Source organism: Neovison vison, chromosome 13 (assembly GCF_020171115.1).
Source record: "Neovison vison isolate M4711 chromosome 13, ASM_NN_V1, whole genome shotgun sequence".
Classification (NCBI taxonomy): domain Eukaryota; kingdom Metazoa; phylum Chordata; class Mammalia; order Carnivora; family Mustelidae; genus Neogale; species Neogale vison.
Window position 1 is genome coordinate 1,288,432 of NC_058103.1, and position 19,448 is coordinate 1,307,879.

Here is a 19,448-nt window from a genome sequence, read left to right on the forward strand (position 1 = left end):
CACCCCCGGGTCCCACGTCACAACTCACAGCTCCCTCGGCGGAGGCAGAAGCAGGGGTGGGAGGGGCGACGGGACGGGAGTGCGCCTTGGGGGAGGGCAGGGGCTGGGGAGAGCAGCGGGCCAAGGGCCCCAGCAACACCCAGCCGCGGATGCCCCCGGCCGGCGCCCCTGCGCCAGCTCCAGGAGGAAGGATGCGGCCGTCCAGGCGCAGCCGCACTCCCCACGCCCCAGCTGCCCGCGTCTGCGACACCCACCAGACAGACGCGCACAGCCTCCCCCTGCACCACCACGGACGGCACCTCCCACGGGCAGGAGCCGGCGACACGGGCAAATTCATTCAAAAAAGGCTTTTTGGAGATGAAGCTGAAGAGAGCCGCCGGCCGCCCCCGCGCCCACCTTCCTTCAGGAGGTCGGTGATGTCCGCCTGGTACCGGTTTCCCACGCGGATCTCGCCCTTATCGGCCAGCAGGGTCTTCTGCTGGGGGTCGTAGACTAGAGAATAGAAGAAGAAATCCTGAAAGACAGCACACGACGTGGCGTCAGCAGGGCCGCCCGGGGCCCCGGCTGGAGCCCACCCCACGCAGGGCGCGCCTGCGCTGCTGGCCGTCGCCGGGCCACAGCCCCGCAGGACGCTCGGGGAGCAACGCAGGGGCGTGGGCTGCTCGCGTGCAGCCCCCGCAGAGACGTCCATGCGCCACAGAACATTCAGGACCCGATGCCCAGGCGGCCAGCCAGTCTGACCCCTGCTGCCTGCGTCGGACATTCAGCCGTGTTTCCCAGAAACCACGTCGAGCTGGCCGGTGCCCGTGTGGGCTTTGGGCGCTGGGCCTCTGGCTCAGCCCGGAGGCTGCCACGAGCCTCCGCTGCCCGACCCCCCGAGGCCGGACCAGACACGACTACAGCACCTTCAGCACGGCCGCAGACTCGCAAGAGCGAGGTGCGTCCGGAGCCAGCGACTGGACACCGGCGAGAGCAGCCGGGCCTCGCCTCCGGGACGCACGTAGGCTGCCGGGCTCAGCCCCGGCACGGGCGCCCCCGGCACGCCACACCCTGCCCCCCAGCGTCCCGCGCCTTCTCTGAGCATCTGCCCGCCTGCTCTGCAGGACTGTCTGGGGGCCCGTCCCCGCCTGGCAGCTCTGCAGGCTCCTGCCTCACATCCCCCCCCATTGCACACAGGGAGGGGTGAGGCGGGGAACACGCGAGCCACCACAGGCCACCCGCCCCTCCACACCCCATCTGCCCCCGCGGACACATGCGTGTCTGGAGACATTTTCGGGGGCCACACCCGGGGCGGAGGGGGCTCGGGGAGTAGCAACCTACAAATACACGAGGTCCCCGCTCTTGTCTGCGGTGCAGGAACGCGCCACGGCCCCAAGCCCCTGCCGAGGCTGACGTTTCTGGCTTCACAGAAACCGAAGCCCTTCCCGCTGCCCAGCCAACACGGCTGCGGCTCACGAAGGTGCGGGTCCTTGTGACACCCCTCCAGGCTGTGCCCCCGCCCATCCTCCAGGGCTGCAGACCCGGCCCCGGGGACCCTGCGGCCGGCCTCACCTCCCGCTCCAGGTAGGACTTGAGGGACTCGGTCTCGTTGAGCAGGGTGACGCTGCACTTCCCTCTGCAAGAGCGGGCACGGCGTCAGCGGGGCAGGGCGGCCCCTGGGCACCCTCCGGGCCGCCGGCTACCTGATGTGAGTGGCGGGCAGCGACTCCAGCTGCCGGGACAGGAACAGCTCCCGGTGCCGCAGCTGGTGCTTCAGCTTCTCGGGCAGGTCCACCATCTCCGGGTTCTCCATCTCCTCCTCCAGCTCTCCTGACGGGCGGGGGTCCCGTGAGCTGCCGCGCTCTGCCCGCGTGCCCGTCCCCCCGGCCCGGGCGGCTCCCAGGGCGGCTCTTACCTTCCTCGCCGCTGTCGGCCCCCGGCCCGGTCTTGTAGCAGACGGACAGGGCTAAACGGACAAACAGACAGACGCGCCCGGACGGGGGTCGGCGACGGAGCACCGGCCACCCGCGGGCCGTGGGGAGAGGGAGCGGGGAGCGGGGTGCACACGGGGCCGAGGGCCTCAGAGGGGGCAACAGGCAAGGGACGGCCCGGGTCAGGTCCGCGGTGAGTCCACCGTCCCACGGCGCCGGCCCAGTGGGCCTCAGCCACACCTGCAGGGCTGGACCAATGATCCCGCAAGGAGCGCCCAGGATTCACATGTGTGCGTGTGCGTGTGCGCATGTGTGTGCGTGTGCACACGCGTCAGGGTACCGGGAAGCCCAGCACACGGCACTGGGGGTGCAGTGACCCTGAAGGCACAGTGAAGGTTTGGGGCGGTGTGCCGGCCGTGGGGGGCCATGCAAGGGCAGGGGCGTGCAGAGGTCAGCCACCGCACGGGGCAGCCCCGGTCCCGGGTCCCTATCCGGGGTCTCTCAGCCGCCACATGGCCCTCTGCTGCCCCCCTGTGGTGACCAGGGAAGTCCCCGGGTACACAGGCCAGGGCTGCCAGGGAGAAGTGGTCTCCTGTTTGCTCCAGGGGTGTGGGCCCCGGAGCCCAAGAGTCCACACTGCCGGCCTTGCGCCTTCCTGCCCGCTTGTTGCACCCCAGCCTGCGGACATCACCCATGTCCAGACATCCCCCAGCCAGACACAAGCCCACCATGGCCCATCAGGGCCGCCCTCAGCAGGGGTATGGAGAGGCCCCAGGAGTGGGAAGGTCTTGGGTCCTATGTGCACCCCCCAGGACACAGGGAGAGCTTCCCACAGCCCCGTGCCCCCCACCTCAGCACTCCAAGCCTTCCTGCGGGCTCGGCCTCCAGGAGCCCGGGGAGTCACGGCTGGGGAGGCAGCCTGTGTGTCCTGGACCACCGTGTCCCGGTCCGGGACCCCACGTCAGGGGCTCCACCCCCCCACCTGACCTAGCAGCTAGCTCCGGGCATCTAGGGAGGTCCGCTGTGCCTGCCATTCTCCCAGCACAGAGGGTCCTGCTCTCAGGACAGCTCTGCGTGGGCGTGCAAAGCTCGGGGCAAGGGGCTGTGGCCATGTGTGCTGCGACCTGTGGAGACAGTCCCGGTTCCCTCCAAGGGGTCAGGACAGAGCGGACAGCGGCTGGGACGTCCCACGGAGGCGTCACTGCTGCGGGTCACCCATGTGGCCCGGGGGCATCTAGCCTAGGCTGGGGCTTCTGTGTCTGAAGAAACCCTGTCAGCTGACGGACGGGAAAGGCCAGAGGCCTCTGACTGAGCAGTGGGCTCCCCGGGTCTCTCCCTCCTGCTGGAAGAAGGGCCCGCAGTGACCACACACCCGCCTGACACTGGGCTGCACCAGCAGAGCTGGCTCCACGGAACGTGGCTGCTGGGAAAACCAGCAGAAGACTCAGCGGCCAGCACAAAGCATGGCGGCTCCCAGAACGCAGAGGGAGGGTCCTGCCCGGGGACGGACCCCATCACGCACCCCACTACAGTGCTCTGGGGACCCTCAGGGCCACTGCCTCCCCCCCACCAGCTCCCATCACATAACACGAGCCCAGCGCCCTCCTGGAGCTGACCCCCACGGTGCCCCACAGCGGGAGAGCCCGGCCCTGGGGACACCGTGGGCCACGTGTGCCGGGGCTGGAGACCGAGCCACTCTGGGCCAGGCAGCGGACACAGGGGAGGAGATCCTCAAGCATCAACACACCAAGTCAACAGTGACCCCTGGGTCCCACCGTTTATGCTTCATCTACGACTGGACACAGGCCACCGGCATCGTGAGTGCACGGTGGCCGATGAAACCAGAGGGGGGCATAAAGCGCACCAAGGTCCAGGCCCACAGCCGCCCCACGAGCACAGACACGGCCCCGCTGTCACCCGGGAGGCCCTTCCCCTGGGAAGCCAGGCAAGGCCAGCTTGGCTGTGCACCCCTGCGCAGTGCAGGGGCCTGTCCCAGGGCCCTGCTGAGCTGTGCCGATCTGCCGGGGGCCCCGAAACACGCCTCAGTGTTTCCGTCCCTCATCCCTGACAGACCCGGTCCCGGACCCACTGCCTCCGGCCCCTCTAGGACCCACGGTGGAGGCCGGTGTGGCCTGGGTGTGCAGCCTCTCCCACCACGATGGGGGACAGGCAGGGCCCCCCCCAGCTAGGCCATCCTGGCTGCCCCGTGTCTGGATCCCCAGCCCAGAGGGACAGGTGCCCAGACACCCCGGATGAGCTCACGAGAACAGCGCCTGTGCCCAGGCGGGACGGCCTCTCAGGCAAGCACCGGGGGCCCCGCGGCAGGCAGACTCCACGCCCGCGAGGAGCCGTCTTCCCCCGACAGAGGCCAGAACCCCGGCCCAGGCTGAGGCAGCTCCCACCCCAAGGATGGGGACGCTGGGAATCCCCCCTTCACTGCTGGCTGGAGGGGCCACGCGGGACCCTGGGGCAGGGAAGCAGGTGCAGCCCAGTCCCCAGACTGTGGCTTTCTGTTTGCAAGCGGGGACGCTGGCCCCTGGCCGGGAGGGGCTCACGCTAAGCTGCTGGGAGACCTCACGCCGCGACTTCTGAGACTCAGGTTCCGACTACAGACGGACTCTGCCTCGAAAGCACAGCTCCAAGCAGCACCACAACCTTCCAGTGGGAGCCCCGTCCACCCCCCACCCCCGCAACACCCAGGCAGGGCTCCCCAGGTTGGTCCTGTGAGCCAAAAACCCCAGGGAGGCGCGCCAGGCCGGCGGCCCGGACGTGGCAAGGCAGCAGAGGGCCCGGGCAGCGGCGCAGAGAGGCCTCCAGGACCCCAAGAGCCGACCCTGGGGGTGGGGGGCACAGGGCAGGTGGGAGCCGCAGACCCAGCGGCGCCCTGGGCCACCCCCGTGGGAACGGCCGAGACTCACTGGCGTGCTTGTCGGCCAGAGCGATGAGGGTGCTGGAGATGTCTCGTCTGCGGTAGAAACACACCACCTTGGCCTCCACGTTTCCGTTGGCCGTCTGCAACAGCAAAGCAGGGACTGAGAACACACGCCCCCACCGGGCCGCTCCCAGCAGGGGCGGCCCCCAGAAGGGACCTGGGCTGGGACCTGTGACCCAGGGAGGGGATGCTCGAGGGACCTAAGCCCAGTCTGGGCTCCTATCCACCCTAGGTCTACCTTCCCTCCACCTCTGGTGTCATCTGCGGACACAGCTGACCCTAGCCCACGGGCCCAGATTCACTCCCGGTGGCCTCTGTGTCCCTCCCATAGATCTTGCTTGCTCAGGGCCAGAACCTGGGGGACATCTGGTCAGCAGAATAGGACGACCATGCCCCAAGGTTGGCCAAAGCCTGCCGTGCCCTCGGCCCCTGGGGCACCTGCCTTCCGGCACCCCTCTGGGCCTGACCAAGGCCAGCACACCCCTGAGCAGACCCCGGTGTCGACACGGAAGCAGCCAGGGCCATCCGGAGGGCTCAGTCTGGTAAGCGTCGGACTCTGGAGTGCAGTTCAGGTCCTGATGGCAGGGTAGTGGGATCGAGCCCCCCATCGGGCTCCATGCTCAGCGGGCGTCTGCTCGGGATCCTCTGCCCCGTTCTCCTGCTTGCCCTCGCCCTCTCCCGAATACACCCATCTTGAAAATACGCGCAGAGGCAGCCCGCGAGAGACTGGGAGCGAGCCGTCGACGCCCCAGCCCTGGGGAGAGGCCTTTACGGACCTGCACGGAGCTCCACGGATACGGGACGAGAACAGGGCGCTGAGGGAGTCTCATGGGAAGAGGGACCGTTTCTCAACTCACGGGACATGAGGCTTCTCTACCACGACCCCGTACAACTCGGCGCCGGCATCTCTATCATTAAACAAAATCGTCTTTACGACTCAAAAGTTTGAGTGATTTAATTCCGTGAAGCCGACAATCCTTCAAGAAGTCTGGGACTTCCCGCGGGTGCGCACGAAGGCCCGGCAGGACCTGCTCTTGGCCCCACACGCCTGCACACGCGCAGGGCTGGGCCCCTCCAGCGGGACAATGGAGACCCGCCTACCGGGTATCAGAGTGGGGGGGGCACCCAGTCGGCAGCCCACAGGCACCAAACTGTTACAGGCGCCGTTTGCCGCGACAGCTACAGACCTGGGGACACTCTGCATGCACAGGCTTCCTGAGGCTGCCCCGTGAAGGACCCCCGATCACCACAGATGTCCTAGGAACGGTTCCAGAAACTGCCCGCTGGGGTCCAGACGAGCCACGTCCACCGGGCTGGGGACGCCCAGGATGGTCATCAGGGCCACGGGCATGGAGAACGAGGTCGGACCCATGGCCACCGAAGCCTCATCCCAGGGGTGGGGTGGGACGGCCACCCTGTGTCTGCAGGGCACAGCCCACGGCCCCCGCTCTGGGCCCTGCTGGGGTCCCTGCACCCCAGCCCTGGCAACAGGCGCTGCCCTGCACAGCCTGGGCGAGGCCCGGCTCGAGCCGGGCCCTGGAGACCCAGGACACCCAGGACTCCCTCTCCCAGGAGCTCCCCTTGCTGGTGCTCCAGACTCCCGGGGGCCCCACCAGCCTGCGGTCTGCACACACCCAGGCAGGAGGCTGGCAACTTTCTCCTGACAGGAGGGGAGCCTGCCAGCCGGGGCAGGCTCTCTGGGTGGGTCTCCAGACCCTCCCGGTGGGGGCCACAGCCCCGAATGGTCTGCCTTCCGTGCTCTGCCTTACTTTTCTGAGATTCCCACATCCCGTGCACCAGGCCAGAGGCCGATCTTCTAAAACTCCAGGATTCCCTGCCAGCCTCTGCTCCTTTATGGGCACCTCTGGCCTGGCCGCCACCCCACGTCCCTCCCCAGGCCCCTGCTCCTTTTCTTCCAAAACAGCAACATCCCCAGCGCTGTGCAGACCCACCCAGCTCCGAGGAGAAACGGCAACCAGTTCCCTGAAGGCCACAGCCCAGGGTCAGTGCACGGATGCAAGCCAGCTCCGCAGGGCGGCCGTGAAAGGAGACCCAGCGCGGCAGGACCACCGCGACGGGTCTGCACAGACTCCCCGTTTGCAGAAAAGGGGCAGAACACGGGGCCCCTGCCCCCTGCCGCCAACACCCTCGCAGGTGCCACTTCTGCCCCGTCTCGCCGGCCATGTAGCCCGGCCCCGTCTCCCGCGCTCCTGCTGACCGCACGCTGGACTCTGGGTCTCCGGGGACACCCTCAGCTCCTCAGCGAAGCCCAGGTTCTGGCTTTATTCCCGCCAACAGCTCCGGGTCCTCCCTCGCACCCTGGACCGCCGCCCACCACGTCCCAGGCCCCCGTCTCTGCAGCACCCGCACTCCTGCCAGACCCTTCCTTTCTCCTACAGCGCGAGGACGTGGCTTTCCACGTTCGAGGTGTCCTCTGAACACGTGGCACCTCTGAGCCGTTCTTCCTGTGCCTGAGGGGCCCGTGGGCGCGGTGGCCCCACGAGGAGGGCCTGCAAACCAACCTCCTGGCAGCCCCTGCTGGAACCCGGCCCGCGAGGTGGATCTGAGTCCACTTCTCCAGCCAGGACTGAGCCCCACGTCCCACGGGGCAGCAGGGGAGGCTGGTGGGGCCCGGGGGCCGAGCACACGCCAGCCCACACTGTGCCTGCAGACCAGGGCCTCCCCCCCGGCTCAGCCGCCCCCCCTCTCCACACTCTCTGGTGCAGGAGGGTTCCCCGAGGCCTCCCGCCTGGGGCACCCACTGCTGGGGCATCTCACGCCCTGTCAGGGTCCCCCGGCTGCCCGCCCTGACCTGACCTGAAGCGGGGCTACAGGCACGCAGACACAGTGTCGGCTGCGGCCACTGCCGGGCTGGGCCCTGGCCATCTGCGCCTCACTGGCCCCACAAGTGGTACGACCTGCTCTCTCGGCATCAGGCCACCGCGAGGGTCAGAGGCCAGGCTGGCCTGGTCAGGGGGGCCACCTCTAGCCACCTGAGACCCAGCGTCCATGGCGACTGCAGGGTTGGCCCTTAGTGGCCCCCCAGCATGCTCTCCACTGCCACGGTAGGAGTCCCCGAGTCAGCAGGTGCCAGCAGGTGGGTGGGTGACCACGGGCTCCTGTCCAGCTGGGATGCCGTCCCTCGCAGGTGGCCAAAAGTGTCCCACCAACAAGGCACGTGGAGGGCATGTGTCGCAGCCGGGGCCCCATGATGTCCCGGCGGCCTCCCATGGCCCCGCCACCTCCAGCCCTGGGCCCGGGTCTTCCAGGCACTGCCCAGCTGCTGCCATCGGCCTCGAGGGCACAGGCTCCCCGGCCCCACGTGGCACACGCAGCAGGAGGCTCTTGGAGAGCAGACACAGCGAGTCAGGGCTCAGCTGCGACCCAGTCTGGTCTTCGGGGGACCAGCACCCTGATCATCCCGCCCCGTCCTGCGTGACCCAAGAATCCCCAGCCACAGAGCCGCACAGCCCGAGGTCCAGGACGGACCACAGCGGGGGACAACAGGCCTCTCCCTGGGGAGGGCCCCTCCCCCGGCAACCCCAGCACCTCAGGGAAAGGAGAAGCCGCAGGGAGTCCGCTGACCCAGGGCCGCACCTGCCTCTCCCCCAGCGCTGCCCAGGACGCCGCCGATCAGGAGGCCAGCAGCAGAGGCAGGGAGGGTGGCCGGCGGTCTGCAGGCCCGGAACCAGGGGAAAGCGGGTGCCTCAGGGAGTGGGAAAGAGGCAGCAGGGGGGCAGGGAAGCCCCAGCCGGCGGGACCCCACAGGGCGTCCACCCCAGTCGTGTGCCAGACGTCCCTGCCCTGCTCAGGGCCCTGCTGGACACATCCCTGTATGAGGTCGCGGGGACCTCCCTGTCCGGCTCTCCAAGGAGAAGGACCCTGGTCTACGCAAGTGACCCTGGGGACAAACGGACCAAAGGGCCTGGGGCCAGCCCTGAGACCCCAGGCCGCACTCGAGCCCCAGTCCTCAGGCCGCACGTGCACACGCTACCTTGTTGAGCTCCTCGATCCTGCGGATCAGGTACGGGTTGCTGGAGGAGTTCTCGAAATAGACGTAGTCTGCAAGAGGAGGAGAGAGCGTCACCCAGAGCACGCGGTCCTGGAGACCAGCGGGGCCCTGGCCCCCATCCCCATGCCCTCAGCTCTGGCAGCCGTGCCACAGGAGGGAGTGCAGGAGCTCATGCCCCCAGCATCTCGGTGGGAAAACGAGGGAACCAGAGACGTGCTCGTGGGTGCCAGGCACGGATCCACGGTGAGGGGGAGGGGCCGCCCCCAGCAGAGGCCTGCAGCCACCCCCTCTATCCCAGGGACCCACATCAGCAGCCCCTGAGACCTCTGTCCCTCCTGATAACACGCTGTGGGAACCAGACATAGCTTCCCCTGGGGACAGCTTCCTAGGGCTGCCGCCGGCCTGAAAGGGGGGCCCCCAGTCACACAGGGCGCGGCAGACAAGCGAACAGAGAAACCAGTCTGGAGCCCACGTCAGCGCAAGGGGGGCCGCTGGGCCCCCGCACGTCCTCCCCCGGCCCTGTGCACCCCTGGCAGTGAACGGGGAGACCAGAGCTTCCTGGGCAGAGGCCAAGCTCACTGGGACGGGGGCAAGGGCAGGAGCCAGAGAAACGAGGTCCAGAGATCCTGCCGCCACCTGCCAGGCCCCCCAGAACACTATGTCATTGTGAGCGTCCCTCCAGATCCGCAGCGGGCGGCCTGGGCTCCGTCTCGGGGAGGCTCGCAGGCTCCACGGAAAGCCCAGGGCAGCCACGAGGCCGCCCGCCGCCCTGATGTTGCAGGTGCTCCACGGCAGCCGGGGCAGAGTCAGCGCCAGGAAGGGCTGGGTTGAGGTCCCTACCTGCCTGCACCAGGAACGCCGGCCCCCTGTCCCCCGCTGCCCACACAGAAGGCCCGCAGGCCCTCCCCCGGCAGCTCTGCAGAAGGCCGGAGGAGACTCGTGGCCTCTTAAGGCCAGGCCATGGCCAAGTGCCCACACCGAGAGCAGCCTCTGCCGGAGGCCCCAACCCAGCTCCCCCCTAGAGGTCCTACAGGTACTGGGGGGGCCCAAGCAAGCACCTGCCTTGCACACCTGCCTGCACACTTTGAACGCGTGACTTTTATCTCGTAAATCGTTGCCCAAAAAGCCATTTCTATGCAAAGTTATAAAACTTTTCTTCTAAGAAACGCACGTGGCTCTCCCGAGGCCTCCGGGGCCGGGGCCGGCCGTCCTAGTGGGTGCACCTCCCACCGCGTCCCCCACCGGTCCCCGCGGCCGGCCACAGCCCGGCGAGCGCCCCCACCATCCACAGAACTACAGGCTTCGGGGGAGCAGGCTTGGCTGCGGGTACGTTACCCGCGGTCGATGACAAAAGCAACACGAGAAGACAGTGAGCCCGGCAGACGCACGCGGACACGCGGACACGCGGACACACGCAGACACGCGCGGACACACGCAGACACGCAGACGCCAGTGCAGACACACGCGGACAGACACAGACAGACACGGACACGCGGACACACGCAGAAACACGCGGACGCCAGTGCGGACACACGCGGACAGACACGGACACACGTGGACAGACACGGACAGACGCGGACAGACACGGACACACGCAGACGCCAGCGCGGACACACGCGGACACACGCGCAACAGAGAAACGCCGGAGGGAGCCATGTTGCTCCCGAAAACGGGCCATGGCGGCCCAGCCTCCGACTGGGAGGCAAGGGAGGGCGAGAGACGCTGTGAGGACGCGGGGCGCTGGGCGCGGGGCCGGGCAGGATGGGACGCGGCGGCTCTGGGCCAGAAGCCTGCGGCTCAGGGGAAACGGGGCCAACCCAAGCTCATGCTGGACAACAGGCAACCCTGTGCCCGTTGAAGAAATCGGGCTCCAGGGTGCCGAGGGGCTCGGTCCGCTGGGTGTCGGCTCGGGTCATGCTCTCCGGGTCCTGGGATCGAGCCCCGCATCGGGCTCTGCGCTCGGCGGGGAGCCTGCTTCCCCCTCTGGCTCTCCCCCCGCTTCTGTTCTCCCTAAAATAACAATCTAAAAAAGAAAAAAGTAAGGGGGTATCGGCCCATGGATTTAAAAATTTTTCCAACTGTAAGCACAAAGTAGAAACAGGCACAGAAAGGAAAGAGAAGAAACGGCCCCGGCCCAGGGGGCCTTGCTGGGGAACCCTGCCAACACCGAGGGGGACCCGACGCCCGTCCCATGCCCGCTGTACCCGAGAGCAGACCTGGAGACCTCGCGGGAACCAACGCGACGCCACAGCCCCCGGGTCTGTCCCAGAACGCAGGTTGGGTCAAGGTCGGAAATCACCGCTCGGGAACGAGGAAGGAGGGCCGCGCGGTCTGAGCAGACGCAGGGACACACGCGGCGCGGACAGGAACCCTCCAGCAGCCTGGACAGTGGGACACCGCCAGGCCCGCCACAGCGCCCGGGAGCCTCGGCTGCCCTCACACCGTCACCCTCCTCCCAAGCAGGAGCCAGGCACCGCCCGGCAGCACCCCCAAGTGCAGGAATCCCGAGGCTACGCGGAGGTGACCGACACGGGGGGCGGGGCCTGAGCTCGCGGGACACGCGTGGCACCGAGGAGCAGGTTGGGCCCACGGTCCTGGGCAGGGACCTGGGGGCAATGAGACAACAGCAGGAGAAGGAAGGGACAGCCGCCCACACAGGATCGCCGAGGGGCCACAGGGCCCCACGCAGAGTCGGTCCGGGGCCCACGGGGCAGGAGGCTCTGCCCAGGACGGCAGGCGGGCTCGTTCCATCGGTGATGCTGCAGGGAGACGGTCACGGGCACGGAGCGTTAGCGGACGGACCGTCCGGGCCCCTGGGATCCAAGGTCAGAGTGCGAGAACAGCATCACCGCTCAGCGCCTGCCCCGCGGCACCCGTGGACCCCGGCGACAGGCCGGCCGAAGCCTGGGCCCCGCCCTGTGCACCCTTCCCTCCTGCTGTCCGCCTGGCGCGGCGGTCCCCGCCACGAGGGGCCTGCGCGGACCGCGGCGCTGACCGTCTCACGCATCGGGAAGCAGGGCCCCCACGTGCCCGGGGTCCAGAGGGCCGCCGCAGCCCTGGATGAGGCCCCGTCCCAGCACTCGGGGTCAGGCCCAGCTGCGCCTCCCGCCGGAACACAGGCCACGCGGTCGCCCCACGGGGCACCCAGAGCTTCCGGCGCCGTTGGCGGCCACCACAGCGGCCTCACCTGGTCAAGGTGCGGCTCGGGGGCAAGCGCGCCAGGTCGCGCAGCCTCACAGAGGACGGTCAGCAAGCATCTTCCGCAGCCACACGGGGAGAGCAGTGGGTGACAGCGGCCCATCTCCTTCCCCAGGACTTTAGTTTCTCCCCCGGAGTTACGGAATCGCGGTGAGATTTAACCCCCGCTCGGAACCCACAGAGCCGAGGACGGTGACGCACATGAGGGCGGAGGTCCCGCCGACCCGCGGGTCCCAGGAGCAGGAGACCCCACGTCCCCCACGAAGCCCCCAGGCCCCAGCACAACGTCTCTGAGCCCTCGTGCGGTCGGGCGCCTCCCATGGCTTCCGCTCTGTCCCGTGTGCCCACCTGTGCCAGCCGGGGTGTCCCAGAGACACGGCCGGGGCAGCCCCGCACCGGCACCCACGAGTGGCGTCCCAAGACAGGACGGTCTCTGGCCACAGCGCACGGCAGCCCCCCCCCCCCCGCACAGCGTCACTGCCGCCAGCCGGTGGCCCCGCTTGCGTCTGCGCCGGGCCGTCTCCTCCCGACTTGCCCGACAGCTCGCCGCGCCGGTCCCCGCACGGCCCTCGGACCCTGTGTCCCCGCATGCCGCCAGCTGTCCCACACGGCCCGCGGACACTCCGCTCCGCGCGGTCACGTCCGTCGGGAAGCGGCTCCCGGCCGGCAGCTCGTCTCCTTCCTTCCGTGGAGAAGCTGCCCTGGGACGAGAGGCTCCGTCTTCGATCCTGCGCCTCTCCTGACCGCCGTCCGCTCGGAGCCGGGAGAACCGGTGGCGCCAACACAGCGGCCGTGGCCCAGTGACACGCGGTGCTCTGCCACCTGAGCCGAGCGCACAGGGGCGCGCACACCGCTGGGGTCCACGTGCACACTGCCTCCCCGTGTTCCCGCAAGGGGAGGTCACGGCACGGAGACCGGCGCTCTGAGCACTGCCGAGCAGGGCTGCGTCCATGGGGCCGGGGCAGCGCGGGGACGGCTCGGGTGACCTCGGCCGCACCTGGGAGAGTTAACCGCGACGCCGAGACAAGAGCCTCTCCTGGAATTCTCGCGTGTGGGACACGCCACAGGGGTCCACTGTCCGCAAACAGCCCGCGGAGAGCTCGCACCGTCCCCATCCAAACCCCACGAGCCAACCCAGAGCCGCGCGGGAGACGCAGACATCAGAGCGGGCGAGTCCGAGAACACGGACCCGGCCTCGCGGCTTCCCGGGGGGACCAGCGGCGGGACGCACAGAGCCGGAGGAAGCCAGAATGACGAGGAAGCCGGCCCGTCCGGTGAGAAAGGACACCCAGGACTCAACACCGGTGACGGACGACAGGGCACTCGTGAACGCGCGGGAGAACACGGAGCCTCCGACGCCACACCCCACAACACCCAGCGCGGATCACAGGCCGGACAGGGAAACCCACGGCCGGCGCCGGGGGCACAGGCGGCTCAGGTCGCGGTCCCGGGGTCCTGGGACGAAGCCCCGTGTCGGGCTCCCTGCTGAGCGCACGCACGTTCTCTTACTCTCTGATCAAGAAAATCTTTAAAAATTTTAAAAAACACAAAACCACAAACATTTTAAGGAAACAGGACAAAATCTCTGTGAGGCGGACTCGGGCCCAGATCACCACGGAGGAAGCTCTGCACGGCTCACGCGTGAGTGCAGAATCCCCGACGAGCCGCCCGAGTCCAGGCCAAGAGAGGAGATCACCCGCTTCTCAGAGCAGGACAGAGGCCCGCGCGCAGGACAGGCCCCAGGCCGCTCGTCGCCAGCAGGGACCCGACGCCGCACGCCCAGCGGGACCCGAGATGCCCGCCGTGCAGGGACCCGAGATGCCCGCCGTGCAGGGACCCGAGATGCCCGCCGTGCAGGGACCCGAGATGCCCGCCGTGCAGGGACCCGAGATGCCCGCCGTGCAGGGACCCGAGATGCCCGCCGTGCAGCCGAGCGACCCGGGCCCGGCGTCGTCATCCTCGAGAAACCAGGACGTGTCCACGGACTCAGCGCCGGAGTCCACGCCAGCTTCCCCCGTCCTCACCAGAGACCGGAGACGGCCCGCCGGGATCCTCATCTGCATCTCCAGGATTCGGGCCGAGACCCTGCCTCCCCCCACGATTCCCCCCGTCACGACAGTCCCCCTCACGCGACCCTGGAAGGCGGCCTCAGCAACGGGGGGAGCCTGGGCCTCCCGGCGTCCCGGCGTCCAGGGCCGAGAAAACTCAGCGTGTCGTCCACAAACGGGCCGGCCTGTGGCATGTGCCCGAACGCGCACCGGCCACCGGCACGGAGCCCGCCTCGCAGGGCAGCGTCTGGGGCCTCCACCTCCGGGGCTCTCTGCTCCGCGGACGCCGGCAACCGCGGGGGCTGTGGACTTGCTCTCCAGCACCCCGGGGCACGGCTGGCAACGGCCGACCCGGACAGCCTGACCATGAGTACACAGAGCCGCGGGACGGGACAGCCTGACCGCGAGTACACAGAGCCGCGGGGCGGCACAGGGCGCGTGCACTCTGCTGTCCCCGCTGATGCCAGCCACGACCGCCCAGGGTCACGGTCTGCTGGCCTGACCGACACGTGACCCGCTGCCGTGCAGGTTCCGGTCAGAGACGCCCGACGCGGCGTATGTGGCCGGCACCTGGAGGAGTCCCCCCGACCCAGGCGTGCCCGCGGGCGGCGCCCCGGCCTCCCTGCAGACGCGCCACTCCAGACAGCGCTCCGAACACCAGCCTAACGGGAGGACAGGAGCGTGGAAAACGCGTCTCTGGACAGGCCGGGGAGGAGCCCTGCTCACGGTGCGGAACGAGACCAGGAGGCAGCACGCCGCCCCCTTCGACCGCAGCAGGGCCTGCCCGTCAGGGACACGTGCCTCAGAGACGAGAGCGGGAGCCCCGAGTCCCGACGTGGGTCACAGGTCAAGGTGGGGAGCAGGCGGAGATCGGGACCTGCGGGAGGCACGGGGACGGTCCCCAGCAAGAACAGAGCCCGCGTGGCAGACAGCGGTCACGCGCGGAGACCAGCCCACGGGGTCAGGGGCCATGGGCGGCCGAACAACAAGGGTCCCACGACAACAGAGAGCGCAGCCGTGCCACGCCATGCCCAGCGGCCCCGAGCGCCACACCCCATCTGTCAGAGTCCCTCCAGAAGCCACGCCCACCGGCTCTGCTGGGGACGGGACCCCCAGCTCCAGGCTTCCGCTTTGCTCCCCCACGGTGGGGATACGGCAAGCCTAGCGTTTTCTTTCTTTCTTTCTTTTTCAAATTTGGGGATGGAACCAAAAGAAACACAAGCAGTGGCCAGTACCCCGGCCTGGCAAGGGGGGAGCCGGGGCTGGGCACACAGTCCTGGAGCACAGGACATGGAGTGAAACCCGACTCACGTCTCTGCCGGACCATCCCCCAAACGGTGTCCAAGGGTCCCGGTACTTCTACCCCCTCCAACAGGGACCCCTCCCACGCCCTCGCCCACGGGGCCTCCCACCCACCCACCCTGCTGGGCTGGGGCACAAGGGGACTCCAGAGGACCCCCCCAGAATATGGAGACGGCCCTGCCAGGAGAGCCAGCAGCATGGGACCACGTCACCGTCCCCAGAAGTCCGGGACCAGAGCCTGCCTGGAGGGGGAGGTACGCAGGACAGGGGAGGGGCAGAGGCCTGAATGGGGCAGGCCCCTGTGTGGGCACACACGTGCTGGGGGAGGGCCTTCACTATTCCCATGGGACCTCCTCCGCCCTCCCCTTCTCTGAAGACCCTGCTGGCTCAGCCGCCTTGAGTAAACGGTCAGTGGGAACCACAGGCATAGCGGCCCACCACGGGCTGAGGCTTCTCCGGGCCACATTACAGGGGACACTCGGGAAGCCCTGCCCTGCAAAGGCCAGCCCTGGGACCCTGCAAAGGGTCACTGCGCAGCGCCGGGACGGGTCACGAGCTCTCTGAGGCTTCCGACGGGACCCTCGGCTCCGCAGCAGCCGTTAAGCCGTTGTAAGCAGTGAAGACAACTTAGAAGAGCCGCCTCCTAAGGCCGGTCACAGACCACCCAGCCGGGCCCAGTGTGGGGGCCACCGAGCACGCCAAGGGCCAGGGAGGGGGCACACGGGCCCTGAGAAGAGGCACAGCCCACCCCACCCCACGGAGGAGAAAGGAGGCCTGTCGGCTCCAAGAGGCCGGCCTGCATGTCGGGAGGGCAGGCGGCAGACAGCGTCTGCACAGCCCAGTCCGGACCCCCGGCCCCTGTGGAGGCTGCACCTCTGTCCCGTCCGTGCACAGTGCCCTCGGGAGCCCTGGGGCAACTGCACCCCGAGTCTGCTGCAGATGCACGGGGGGCACAGATGGGGACACAAGGGTCCCAGGCCAGCCAGAGCCACACTCGGGAGCGTCGGCAGGTTGGGCCTAAGTGCAGCCTCACGGACGCCCCCAGGCCCCTGCCCCGGCCCCCGCGGTAGCCGGCCCCACATCCACACCCCCAGACGCCTGCCGCACTGCTCTGAGCTGGCGGCCCCTCTGAGGCGCCTGGCTTTGGACCCCTCCCTCCAACATCCTTGACCCACAGTTTCTTTTTTATGAATCCTAAAGTTTAATGCCCAAATTCTTCTCTCAAAAAAGACATGGGGGGCGCCTGGCTGGCTCAGTGGGTTAAGCCGCTGCCTTCGGCTCAGGTCATGGTCCCAGGGTCCTGGGATCGAGCCCCGCATCGGGCTCCCTGCTTAGCAAGGGTCTGCTCCCCCCCCTGCAACTCTGCCTACCTGTACACTGGCTCTCTCTCTGTCAAATAAATAAATAAAACCCAAATTACCGTCCAAGAGAACGGGTGTTGGCATCCAGCAATGAGAGCAAAGAAAGGGGGGACCCACGGGAAACAGCTGGTCTGTCCAATAGTGACCGTGCTGGCAGGTGGCTTGCGGGTTCCGAAACCTTCCCCAACCCCTCTGCTTGAAATGTGCGCCGGGAAGAGTCCCCCCACAGCACCGGCGGCACACCGCGGGTCCCAGAAGCCTGCAGAGGGCGCGGGAAGGCAGACCCCAAAGGAGCAGAGGTCACGGACCCTGACCCAGCCACCTACAGTCAGGCCCCGCCTTGCCACACTCGGAGCGGCCAACGAAGGCCTCTGTCGGCAGCCAGGTCACCTCCCTGGGAAGCAGCAGGCCGTCCCCTCCCAGGCTGACCCACTCCACCCAGCGGGTCAGCTGGCACTGGGCCGCCCCCCGGCGCCCGCCCCACCCAGACGTCCTGGCAGGGCCTCGGAGCAGCCTGCCAGGTAAAACGCAGGACGCCCAGATAACTCGGGCTTGCTGCTACGGCGTTCCTAGCCGGTGTGTCCTCCGCGCTGTTTGGGACACATTCAGACTCAGAAAGTGCTTATGTGACACTCACACCCGACTGGCCTTCTTTACTTCCCTCGCCGAATGCAACACCGTCGGAAAAGACTCTGCTCTTAGGGTCCTGAGTGGAGGTAAGAAGGTGGAGGAAGTGTCCCCCTTCTCAGAACCTTCCCGAGGCACTCCCCCCAGACCAGAGCCGCTCAGATGGGGCAAACCCTGGGCCGCGATCAGCTCCAGAGAGAGGGGCCCCTTCCCTAAGCAAGCAGCTCCGCGGGGCAGGAGGCCAGGCGGCCCTGCCAGGCCCCTGGGCCACTGCCCCAGAGTCCCCACGCACAGACAGAGAGCAAACAGTTCCTTCTCATCGGTGTTCTGAGTGGGAGCCTGTGGTCCCACCTGCGGCGCTCCGAGGGGGACCAGCGGATGTGGGGCAGGCCAGGCCCCCGCCAAGTTCACAGGCAGACAGGCCTAAAAGCCAAGCGGCACAGCCCACACAGCAAGGGGGCCCAGGGTCTGGGTGGGGGCCTTGCTCAAGCCGCCGGCCCTGTGCCAGGAAGGCAATGCCCGGGGGCCACGGCCCGCCACCCTGCCTGGCCCCCTCTCGTTTCCCTCCAGGAGCGGGTGCCCCTGTTCTGATGACGGTGTCTTCATCTACTCAATGAAGCCCACGGCCCCGACGGCATGTGGGAACCAGCTGACGGCCTGCAGGGCCCTGTCACCCGCTGGTGGGAGCCATGCGGCCTCCCACCAGGAAAGAGGGGGTCTGCAGCGTAGAGAGGTGGTTCCAAGCACGCAGGCAGAGGGGGAGCAGAACAGAGAAACTGCCTACAAGACAGGGAGGAGCCCTGAGCCGCAGCAGGAGGAGGGGGGCTGAGGAAGGGGCTCGGGGGTGCTAGATGGAGGCAGGGGAGTTGCCCCTGGGGTCCGGCATCTATCAAGAGCTTCGCTGGCTGCGTGTTGGGGAGGGGCCTCTGGGGTGACACTCCCGCCTTGCCCCTAAGGTGGGAAACGAAGGGCCTCTCGCTTGCCCGGCCCCTGCAGCCCTGCCTGCGGACCACATCTGTCCACTAGGGGCCTGGTGCTCCACGGGGTACGGGCCCCCATTCCCATGACTGCCTCTGAGCCGGAGGTGGGGGGCAGGCCTGATGGCAGACGGGTGCCGTGCTGACCCACTACACAGATGAGGGCAAGCCCAAGGTCACGAGGCAGGCCTGGCTGGCTGGAGAGGTGAGTCCCAGGCTCTTGGGGGGCCAGCCAAGCCGTGACAACGGGCGACTGGGACAGTTCCCGCCCCTGACACAGGGACGGCAGGCACCAATGGGAAGAGGGGACCGGGAGGGTAGGCCCCCTCCCTGTGGAGGAGCCGGGGCGGACTGGCCCAGGACCCCACGAACACAGCCGAGCAAGGCCCAAAAGCCTGGGGGCTTCCTAAGACCCAAAGCAGAGGAGGAAGTGGCAGAAGCCCCCCAGGGCCCCAGCCGACTCCGCACCCCCCCCAGGGCTCCTCAGCTCTCCCCACCCCTCGCAAAGCACCTCCCTGCTGGGCTGGGGCAACCGGAGGTGGAGGTGGTAACAGCGCGGGGGCGCAGGGCGAGCGGCGGGGAGGCGGACGGCCGCAGGGGCGCCGCGCAACCTGCCGGGGGAAGCCCCCAGGTCCACCCCGGGGGCTCCCGGCTCCGGGGGAGGAATGCGCCCCCCAGCTCGGCGCTCCCCACCGCTGCGCCCCGGACAGCCCGGAAGCTCGGCCCCGGAGGGCAGCGAGCACCGCCCAGGGCCACGCGCCCCAGCTCCGGGCAGTGGGGGCTCCCGCCGGCCCGACCCAGGCGCTCAGGCCCGCAGGATGCTCCGGGCCGCCCGGCGCCGCGCACGGCTTCCGTGCCAGGCCGGGCCGGGCCCCCAACAGGTGGGCAGAGCCCCCGGGCCCCCCACCCCCCCCAGCCCGCTCGGCCGCCGCCACCCGCTGGCCCCCGTCGGGGCCCGGCCCGGGGCCATTTCGGGTCGCCGGCCCGGGGCGAGCAGGGCCGAGGCCGAGGTGCGGGGCCGAGCCGGGGGCTCGGGAAGATGGAGCGGGCGGGGGACGGCGGCGAGGGCGGGGGCGCGGCG

The 19,448-nt window shown here is 68.7% G+C and overlaps 1 protein-coding gene across 4 annotated transcripts in view; it reads right to left on the bottom strand.

Annotated features, from left to right (window-relative positions):
• MTA1 (metastasis associated 1) overlaps positions 1 to 19,448 on the bottom strand; it is a 30,102-nt gene that overhangs the window by 10,170 nt on the left and 484 nt on the right. For all 4 annotated transcript variants that reach the window (XM_044229490.1, XM_044229489.1, XM_044229488.1 and 1 more), the window contains exons 2-7: positions 8,837 to 8,904; positions 4,829 to 4,922; positions 1,895 to 1,945; positions 1,683 to 1,809; positions 1,552 to 1,615; positions 397 to 514 (exon numbers count right to left, since the gene is read on the bottom strand). In XM_044229490.1, coding sequence (XP_044085425.1) covers positions 397 to 514; positions 1,552 to 1,615; positions 1,683 to 1,809; positions 1,895 to 1,945; positions 4,829 to 4,922; positions 8,837 to 8,904 — 522 coding nt within the window. The remainder of the gene's footprint in view (positions 1 to 396; positions 515 to 1,551; positions 1,616 to 1,682; positions 1,810 to 1,894; positions 1,946 to 4,828; positions 4,923 to 8,836; positions 8,905 to 19,448) is intronic.